General features: G+C 49.0%; 1 protein-coding gene across 1 annotated transcript; it reads left to right on the top strand.

Moving 5' to 3' along the window:
- The first annotated feature begins 802 nt into the window (after nucleotides 1–802).
- Nucleotides 803–9,631, top strand: LOC139567370 (disks large homolog 4-like). Its single transcript, XM_071388749.1, has 4 exons — nucleotides 803–904; nucleotides 1,468–1,644; nucleotides 4,158–4,243; nucleotides 7,851–9,631. The coding sequence occupies exons 1-4, from the start codon at nucleotides 846–848 to the stop codon at nucleotides 7,973–7,975; spliced, it is 447 nt and encodes a 148-aa protein (XP_071244850.1). The 5' UTR covers nucleotides 803–845; the 3' UTR covers nucleotides 7,976–9,631.
- Nucleotides 9,632–10,036: the final 405 nt, after the last annotated feature.

Here is a 10,036-nt window from a genome sequence, read left to right as displayed (position 1 = left end):
AAACTACTATAGACTACTATAGACTACTATAGACTAACTACAGACTACTATAGACTAACTACAGACTACTATAGACTACTATAGACTAACTACAGACTACTATAGACTACTATAGACTAACCACAGACTAACTACAGACTACTATAGACTAACCACAGACTAACTACAGACTACTATAGACTAACCACAGACTAACTACATACTACTATAGACTACTATAGACTAACCACAGACTAACTATAGACCTCTATAGACTACTATAGACTACTATAGACTAACCACAGACTAACTACAGACTACTATAGACTACTATAGACTAACCACAGACTAACTACAGACTACTATAGACTAACCACAGACTAACTACAGACTACTATAGACTACTATAGACTAACCACAGACTAACTACAGACTACTATAGACTACTATAGACCCACAGACTAACTATAGACTACTATAGACTACTATAGACTAACCACAGACTAACTACAGACTACTATAGACTAACCACAGACTAACTACAGACTACTATAGACTACTATAGACTAACCACAGACTAACTACAGACTACTATAGACTACTATAGACTAACCACAGACTAACTACAGACTACTATAGACCATTCCAAATCAAATTGTATTGGTCACTACAGCAGATGTTACTGTAAGTGTGTGTGTGTGTGTGTGTGTGTGTGTGTGTGTGTGTGTGTGTGTGTGTGTGTGTGTGTGTGTGTGTGTGTGTGTGTGTGTGTGTGTGTGTGTGTGTGTGTGTGTGTGTGTGTGTGTGTGTGTGTGTGTGTAGAGTACAGCAGGTTTGAGGCTAAGATCCACGACCTGAGAGAACAGATGATGAACAGTAGCATAAGCTCTGGGACCCTCCGAGCCAACAGGACCTTCTATGTCAGGTAAAGTAGTGTCATGTTAATGTAGCCCTATGTCATGCTAATGTATCCCTGTCATGTTAATGTAGCTCTATGTCTTCTCTATGCAGGGCCCTGTTTGACTATGATAAGACAGCATACTCTGGGCTGTTGAGCTAGGCTTTAGGGTTATGTAGTGTTATGTCATGTTACGTCATACTAATGTAGCTCTATGTCCTCTCTATGCAGGGCCCTGTTTGACTATGATAAAACAGCAGACTGTGGGCTGTTGAGCCAGGCATTACGGTTATGTAGTGATATGTCATGTAATGTTACGCCATGTTAATGTAGCTCTATGTCCTCTCTATGCAGGACCCTGTTTGACTATGATAAAACAGCAGACTGTGGGCTGTTGAGCCAGGCATTACAGTTATGTAGTGTTATGTCATGTTACGTCATGCTAATGTAGCTTTATGTCCTCTCTATGCAGGGCCCTGTTTGACTATGATAAAACAGCAGACTGTGGGCTGTTGAGCCAGGCATTGCGGTTATGTAGTGTTATGTCATGTTACGTCATGCTAATGTAGCTCTATGTCCTCTCTATGCAGGACCCTGTTTGACTATGATAAAACAGCAGACTGTGGGCTGTTAAGCCAGGCATTGGGCTTTAACTTCGGGGAGGTGCTCCATGTGACTGACTGTAGTGATGAAGAGTGGTGGACTGCTAGGAGACTGGGACAACAGGGACAACTGGAGGAACTAGGGTATATACCCAGCAAACACAGGTAGGTAACACACCTAACGCTGGTAACGTACCTAACGCTGAGGGGGGGACACCTAACGCTGAGGGGGGGGGGGGGGGGGGACCTAACACTGAGGGGGACACCTAACACTGAGGGGGGACCACACCTAACACTGAGGGGGGACCACACCTAACACTGAGGGGGACCACACCAAACACTGAGGGGGACCACACCAAACACTGAGGGGGGCCACACCTAACACTGAGGGGGACCACACCTAACACTGAGGGGGACCACACCAAACACTGAGGGGGGCCACACCTAACACTGAGGGGGGACCACACCAAACACTGAGGGGGGCCACACCTAACACTGAGGGGGGCCACACCTAATACTGAGGGAGGGGGGGGCTAACACTGACGGGGACACCTAACACTGAGGGGGACCACACCTGACATTGAGGGGACCACACCTAACACTGAGGGGGACCACACCTGACATTGAGGGGACCACACCTAACACTGAGGGGGGGGGACGTAACACTGAGGGGGACACCTAATACTGAGGGGGGCCACACCTAACACTGAGGGGACACACCTAATACTGAGCAGACACACCTAACACTGAGGGGGGACACCTAACACTGAGGAGACCACACCTAACACTGAGGGGACACACCTAACACTGAGGGGGGTCACACCTAACACTGAGGGGGACCACACCTAACACTGAGGGGACCACACCTAACACTGAGGGGGACCACATCTAACACTGAGGGGACCACACCTAACACTGGGGGGGGGGGGGGCTAACACTGAGGGGGACCACACCTAACACTGAGGGGGACCACACCTAACACCGAGGGGGGGGGGGGCTAACACTGGGGGGGGGGGGGGCTAACACTGAGGGGGACCACACCTAACACTGAGGGGGACCACACCTAACACTGAGGGGGGGGGGGCTAACACTGAGGGGGACCACACCTAACACTGAGGGGGACCACACCTAACACTGAGGGGACCACACCTAATACTGAGGGGGACCACACCTAATACTGAGGGGACCACACCTAACACTGAGGGGACACACCTACTACTGAGCAGACACACCTAACACTGAGGGGGGGACACCTAACACTGAGGAGACCACACCTAACACTGAGGGGACACACCTAACACTGAAGGGGGGGGTCACACCTAACGCTGAGGGGACACACCTATCACTGAGGGGGGTCACACCTAACGCTGAGGTGGACCACACCTAACACTGAGGGGACACACCTAACACTGAGGGGACACACCTAACACTGAGGGGGGACACCTAACACTGATGAGACCACACCTAACACTGAGGGGACACACCTAACAATGAGGGGGGACCACACCTAACACTGAGGGGGGACCACACCTAACACTGAGAGGGGGACCACACCTAACACTGAGAGGGGGTCACACCTAACACTGATGGGGGCGTCACACCTAACGTTGAGGTGGACCACACCTAACACTGAGGGGGAGGGGGGTCACACCTAACGCTGAGGTGGACCACACCTAACGCTGAGGGGACCACACCTAACACTGAGGGGGACCACACCTAACACTGAGGGGACCACACCTAACACTGAGGGGGGCCACACCTAACACTGAGGTGACCACACCTAACACTGAGGGGGGACCACACCTAACACTGAGGGGGGACCACACCTAACACTGAGGGGGACCACACCTAACACTGAGGGGGGCCACACCTAACACTGAGGGGGACCACACCTAACACCTAAGTTAACACAGTTAGCCCCCTCCTGTCTCTCTATGTAGGGTGGAGAGGAAGGAGTGGTCTCTAATGTAGCAGTATGTAGTGTTATGTCACGTTAATGTAGCCCTATGTCTCTCTATGTAGGGTGGAGAGGAAGGAGTGGTCTCTAATGTAGCAGTATATAGTGTTATGTCATGTTAATGTAGCCCTATGTCTCTCTATGTAGGGTGGAGAGGAAGGAGTGGTCTCTAAGGAAGCAGTATATAGTGTTATGTCATGTTAATGTAGCCCTATGTCTCTCTATGTAGGGTGGAGAGGAAGGAGTGGTCTCTAATGTAGCAGTATATAGTGTTATGTCATGTTAATGTAGCCCTATGTCTCTCTATGTAGGGTGGAGAGGAAAGAGTGGTCTCTAATGAAGCAGTATATAGTGTTATGCCATGTTAATGTAGCCCTATGTCTATCTATGTAGGGTGGAGAGGAAGGAGTGGTCTCTAATGTAGCAGTATATTGTGTTATGTCATGTTAATGTAGCCCTATGTCTCTCTATGTAGGGTGGAGAGGAAGGAGTGGTCTCTAATGAAGCAGTATATAGTGTTATGCCATGTTAATGTAGCCCTATGTCTATCTATGTAGGGTGGAGAGGAAGGAGTGGTCTCTAATGAAGCAGTATATAGTGTTATGTCATGTTAATGTAGCCCTATGTCTCTCTATGTAGGGTGGAGAGGAAGGAGTGGTCTCTAATGAAGCAGTATGTAGTGTTATGTCATGTTAATGTAGCCCTATGTCTCTCTATGTAGGGTGGAGAGGAAGGAGTGGTCTCGGATGAAGAATAAGGACCGCAGCAGCTTTGTTCAGAGCTATGAGTCTGTTACACAGATAGAAGGTAGGTCTGACCTGTAACCTCAGATAGAAGGTATGTCTGACCTGTAACCTCAGATAGAAGGTAGGTCTGACCTGTAACCTCAGATAGAAGGTAGGTCTGACCTGTAACCTCAGATAGAAGGTAGGTCTGACCTGTAACCTCAGATGTTTTTATGAGTCTGTTACACAGATAGAAGGTAGGTCTGACCTGTAACCTCAGATAGAAGGTAGGTCTGACCTGTAACCTCAGATAGAAGGTAGGTCTGACCTGTAACCTCAGATGTTTTTATGAGTCTGTTACACAGATAGAAGGTAGGTCTGACCTGTAACCTCAGATAGAAGGTAGGTCTGACCTGTAACCCCAGATAGAAGGTAGGTCTGACCTGTAACCTCAGATAGAAGGTAGGTCTGACCTGTAACCCCAGATAGAAGGTAGGTCTGACCTGTAACCTCAGATAGAAGGTAGGTCTGACCTGTAACCCCAGATAGAAGGTAGGTCTGACCTGTAACCTCAGATAGAAGGTAGGTCTGACCTGTAACCCCAGATAGAAGGTAGGTCTGACCTGTAACCTCAGATAGAAGGTAGGTCTGACCTGTAACCCCAGATAGAAGGTAGGTCTGACCTGTAACCACAGATAGAAGGTAGGTCTGACCTGTAACCTCAGATAGAAGGTAGGTCTGACCTGTAACCTCAGATAGAAGGTAGGTCTGACCTGTAACCTCAGATAGAAGGTAGGTCTGACCTGTAACCTCAGATAGAAGGTAGGTCTGACCTGTAACCTCAGATGTTTTTATTTGTCTCTAATGATGGTAGTTTCAGCCAGTAGAACTGAAGTGGAGGGTGTGTTTCCCACTCCGGCCACAAGATGGCACTCTGACACAACCAGTGATGCTATAACTCTGGGCTATTCAATCGGGGGTATGCGGCCCCCTAGGGGTCCGCTGAGGTACTGCATGGATCCGCGAAAATATACATATATATTTAATTATTTTAAGTGAAAAAAACATTTGTATTTCTTTAAATGTTTGTATGAATATCACTAGCAACAACATAAAATGTAAACACAACATGCAACAATGTCAAAGAGTTGACAAAGTTATATTTCATAAAAGGAAATCCGTGAATTTAAATAAATTCATTAGGCCCTAATCTATGGATTTCACATGACTGGGAATACAGATATGCATCTGTTGGTCACAGATACACAGATGGGGTGGCAGGGTAGCCTAGTGGTTAGAGCATTGGGCCAGTAACCAGCAGGTAGCCTAGTGGTTAGAGCATTGGGCCAGTAACCAGCAGGTAGCCTAGTGGTTAGAGCATTGGGCCAGTAACCAGCAGGTAGCCTAGTGGTTAGAGCGTTGGGCCAGTAACCAGCAGGTAGCCTAGTGGTTAGAGCATTGGGCCAGTAACCAGCAGGTAGCCTAGTGGTTAGAGCGTTGGGCCAGTAACCAGCAGGTAGCCTAGTGGTTAGAGCATTGGGCCAGTAACCAGCAGGTAGCCTAGTGGTTAGAGTGTTGGGCCTGTAACCAGCAGGTAGCCTAGTGGTTAGAGCGTTGGGCCAGTAACCAGCAGGTAGCCTAGTGGTTAGAGCATTGGGCCAGTAACCAGCAGGTAGCCTAGTGGTTAGAGCATTGGGCTAGTAACCAGCAGGTAGCCTAGTGGTTAGAGCTTTGGGCCAGTAACCAGCAGGTAGCCTAGTGGTTAGAGCATTGGGCCAGTAACCAGCAGGTAGCCTAGTGGTTAGAGCATTGGGCCAGTAACCAGCAGGTAGCCTAGTGGTTAGAGTGTTGGGCCAGTAACCAGCAGGTAGCCTAGTGGTTAGAGCGTTGGGCCAGTAACCAGCAAGTAGCCTAGTGGTTAGAGCATTGGGCCAGTAACCAGCAGGTAGCCTAGTGGTTCGAGCGTTGGGCCAGTAACGAGCAGGTAGCCTAGTGGTGTCGAGCGTTGGGCCAGTAACCAGCAGGTAGCCTAGTGGTTAGAGCATTGGGCCAGTAACCAGCAGGTAGCCTAGTGGTTAGAGCGTTGGGCCAGTAACCAGCAGGTAGCCTAGTGGTTAGAGCATTGGGCCAGTAACCAGCAGGTAGCCTAGTGGTTAGAGCATTGGGCCAGTAACCAGCAGGTAGCCTAGTGGTTAGAGCGTTGGGCCAGTAACCAGCAGGTAGCCTAGTGGTTAGAGCATTGGGCCAGTAACCAGCAGGTAGCCTAGTGGTTAGAGCGTTGGGCCAGTAACCAGCAGGTAGCCAAGTGGTTAGAGCATTGGGCCAGTAACCAGCAGGTAGCCTAGTGGTTAGAGCGGTGGGCCAGTAACCGGTAGGTTTCTAGATCGAATTCCTGAGTTGACAAGGTAAACATCTGTCGTTCTGCCCCTGAACAAGGCAGTTAACCCACTGTTCCTAGGCCGTCATTGTAAATAAGAATTTGTTCTTAACTGACTTGCCTAGTTAAATAAAGGTAAAATAATAATAAAAAATACCTTAAAAAAACAGTATCTGGTGTGACCACCATTTGCTTCATGCAGCGCGACATGAAGTCCCTGGGTCCCTGGGAGGAAGTCCCTGGGTCCCTGGGAGGAAGTCCCTGGGTCCCTGGGAGGAAGTCCCTGGGTCCCTGGGAGGAAGTCCCTGGGAGGAAGTCCCTGGGTCCCTGGGAGGAAGTCCCTGGGAGGAAGTCCCTGGGAGGAAGTCCCTGGGTTTGCCTGGGAGGAAGATCCCTGGGTCCCTGGGAGAAAGTCCCTGGGTTTGCCTGGGAGGAAGATCCCTGGGTCCCTGGGAGGAAGTCCCTGGGTTTGCCTGGGAGAAAGATCTCTGGGTCCCTGGGAGAAAGTCCCTGGGTCCCTGGGAGAAAGTCCCTGGGTTTGCCTGGGAGGAAGTTCCCTGGGTCCCTGGGAGGAAGTCCCTGGGTTTGCCTGGGAGGAAGATCCCTGGGTCCCTGGGAGGAAGTCCCTGGGTTTGCCTGGGAGGAAGATCCCTGGGTCCCTGGGAGGAAGTCCCTGGGTCCCTGGGAGAAAGTCCCTGGGTTTGCCTGGGAGGAAGACCCTGGGTCCCTGGGAGGAAGTCCCTGGGTTTGCCTGGGAGGAAGATCCCTGGGTCCCTGGGAGGAAGTCCCTGGGTTTGCCTGGGAGGAAGTCCCTGGGTCCCTGGGAGGAAGTCCCTGGGTCCCTGGAAGGAAGTCCCTGTCCCTGGGAGGAAGTCCCTGTCCCTGGGAGGAAGTCCCTGTCCCTGGGAGGAAGTCCTTGTCCCTGGGAGGAAGTCCCTGGGTCCCTGGGAGGAAGTCCCTGGGTCCCTGGGAGGAAGTCCCTGGGTTTGCCTGGGAGGAAGTCCTTGTCCCTGGGAGGAAGTCCTTGTCCCTGGGAGGAAGTCCCTGTCCCTGGGAGGAAGTCCCTGTCCCTGGGAGGAAGTCCCTGGGTCCCTGGGAGGAAGTCCCTGGGTCCCTGGGAGGAAGTCCCTGTCCCTGGGAGGAAGTCCCTGTCCCTGGGAGGAAGTCCCTGGGTCCCTGGGAGGAAGTCCCTGTCCCTGGGAGGAAGTCCCTGTCCCTGGGAGGAAGTCCCTGGGAGGAAGTCCCTGGATCCCTGGGCAAGAAAATGTTGAAGACACCTGCCATAACTGTATTTCTCTCTCTCTCTCTCCAGTCCACTATGTGAGGCCTATCATTATATTGGGTCCTACTAAAGACAGAGTGAATGATGATCTTCTCTCTGAGTTTCCTGACAAGTTTGGTTCCTGTGTTCCACGTGAGTATTACTATCAAATATAGGTACTACTACAGGTACTATATACACATAGGTACTACTATTGACCCGTACATATAGGTACTACTGACCCATTATATACATATAGGTACTACTATAGACCCATTATATACATATAGGTACTACTATAGACCCATTATATACATATAGGTACTACTATAGACCCATTATATACATATAGGTACTACTATAGACCCATTATATACATATAGGTACTACTATAGACCCATTATATACATATAGGTACTACTATAGACCCATTATATACATATAGGTACTACTACTGACCCATTATATACATATAGGTACTACTATAGACCCATTATATACAAATAGGTACTACTATAGACCCATTATATACATATAGGTACTACTATAGACCCATTATATACATATAGGTACTACTATAGACCCATTATATACATATAGGTACTACTATAGACCCATTATATACATATAGGTACTACTACTGACCCATTATATACATATACAGTGAGGGAAAAAAGTATTTGATCCCCTGCTGATTTTGTACGTTTGCCCACTGACAAAGAAATGATCAGTCTATAATTTTAATGGTAGGTTTATTTGAACAGTGAGAGACAGAATATCAACAAAAAAATCCAGAAAAACACATGTCAAAAATGTTATGAAATGATTTGCATTTTAATGAGGGAAATAAGTATTTGACCCCTCTGCAAAACATGACTAAGTACTTGGTGGCAAAACCCTTGTTGGCAATCACAGAGGTCAGACGTTTCTTGTAGTTGGCCACCAGGTTTGCACACATCTCAGGAGGGATTTTGTCCCACTCCTCTTTGCAGATCTTCTCCAAGTCATGAAGGTTTCGAGGCTGACGTTTGGCAACTCGAACCTTCAGCTCCCTCCACAGATTTTCTATGGGATGAAGGTCTGGAGACTGGCTAGGCCACTCCAGGACCTTAATAATGTGCTTCTTCTTGAGCCACTCCTTTGTTACCTTGGCCGTGTGTTTTGGGTCATTGTCATGCTGAAATACTCATCCACGACCCATTTTCAATGCCCTGGCTGAGGGAAGGAGGTTTTCACCCAAGATTTGATGGTACATGGTCCATCGTCCCTTTGATGCAGTGAAGTTGTCCTGTCCCCTTAGCAGAAAAACACCCCCAAAGCATAATGTTTCCACCTCCATGTTTGACGGTGGGGATGGTGTTCTTGGGGTCATAGGCAGCATTCCTCCTCCTCCAAACACGGCGAGTTGAGTTGATGCCAAAGAACTCCATTTTGATCTCATCTGACCACAACACTTTCACCCAGTTGTCATCTGAATCATTCAGATGTTCATTGGCAAACTTCAGACGGGCATGTATATGTGCTTTCTTGAGCAGGGGGACCTTGCGGGCGCTGCAGGATTTCAGTCCTTCACGGCGTAGTATGTTACCAATTGTTTTCTTGGTGACTATGGTCCCAGCTGCCTTGAGACCATTGACAAGATCCTCCCGTGTAGTTCTGGGCTGATTCCTCATCGTTCTCATGATCATTGCAACTCCACGAGGTGAGATCTTGCATGGAGCCCCAGGCCAGTTCTTTTGTGTTTCTTCCATTTGCGAATAAGGGAGTACCGGTACAGAGTCAATGTGGAGGCTATATACAGGGGGTACCGGTACAGAGTCAATGTGGAGGCTATATACAGGGGGTACCGGTACAGAGTCAATGTGGAGGCTATATACAGGGGGTACCGGTACAGAGTCAATGTGGAGGCTATATACAGGGGGTACCGGTACAGAGTCAATGTGGAGGCTATATACAGGGGGTACCGGTACAGAGTCAATGTGGAGGCTATATACAGGAGGTACCGGTACAGAGTCAATGTGGAGGCTATATACAGGGGGTACCGGTACAGAGTCAATGTGGAGGCTATATACAGGGGGTACCGGTACAGAGTCAATGTGGAGGCTATATACAGGGGGTACCGGTACAGAGTCAATGTGGAGGCTATATACAGGGTGTTATGGTACAGAGTCAATGTGGAGGCTATATACAGGGGGTACCGGTACAGAGTCAATGTGGAGACTATATACAGGGGGTAC

The sequence above is a fragment of the Salvelinus alpinus genome, unplaced genomic scaffold (genome assembly GCF_045679555.1).
Source record: "Salvelinus alpinus unplaced genomic scaffold, SLU_Salpinus.1 scaffold_322, whole genome shotgun sequence".
NCBI classification, from domain to species: Eukaryota; Metazoa; Chordata; class Actinopteri; order Salmoniformes; family Salmonidae; genus Salvelinus; species Salvelinus alpinus.
The sequence above is the reverse complement of the archived record's forward strand: the minus strand, read 5'-3'. Positions and strand labels throughout refer to the sequence as shown.

Excerpts from the sequence above, each read along its gene's own strand:
- LOC139567370 (XM_071388749.1), top strand. The coding sequence starts at position 846 with ATGATGAACAGTAGCATAAGCTCTGGGACCCTCCGAGCCAACAGGACC. Across the intron at positions 905-1,467 it reads AACAGGACCTTCTATGTCAG|GACCCTGTTTGACTATGATA; the intron begins GTAAAGTAGTGT and ends CTCTCTATGCAG. Across the intron at positions 1,645-4,157 it reads TATATACCCAGCAAACACAG|GGTGGAGAGGAAGGAGTGGT; the intron begins GTAGGTAACACA and ends CTCTCTATGTAG.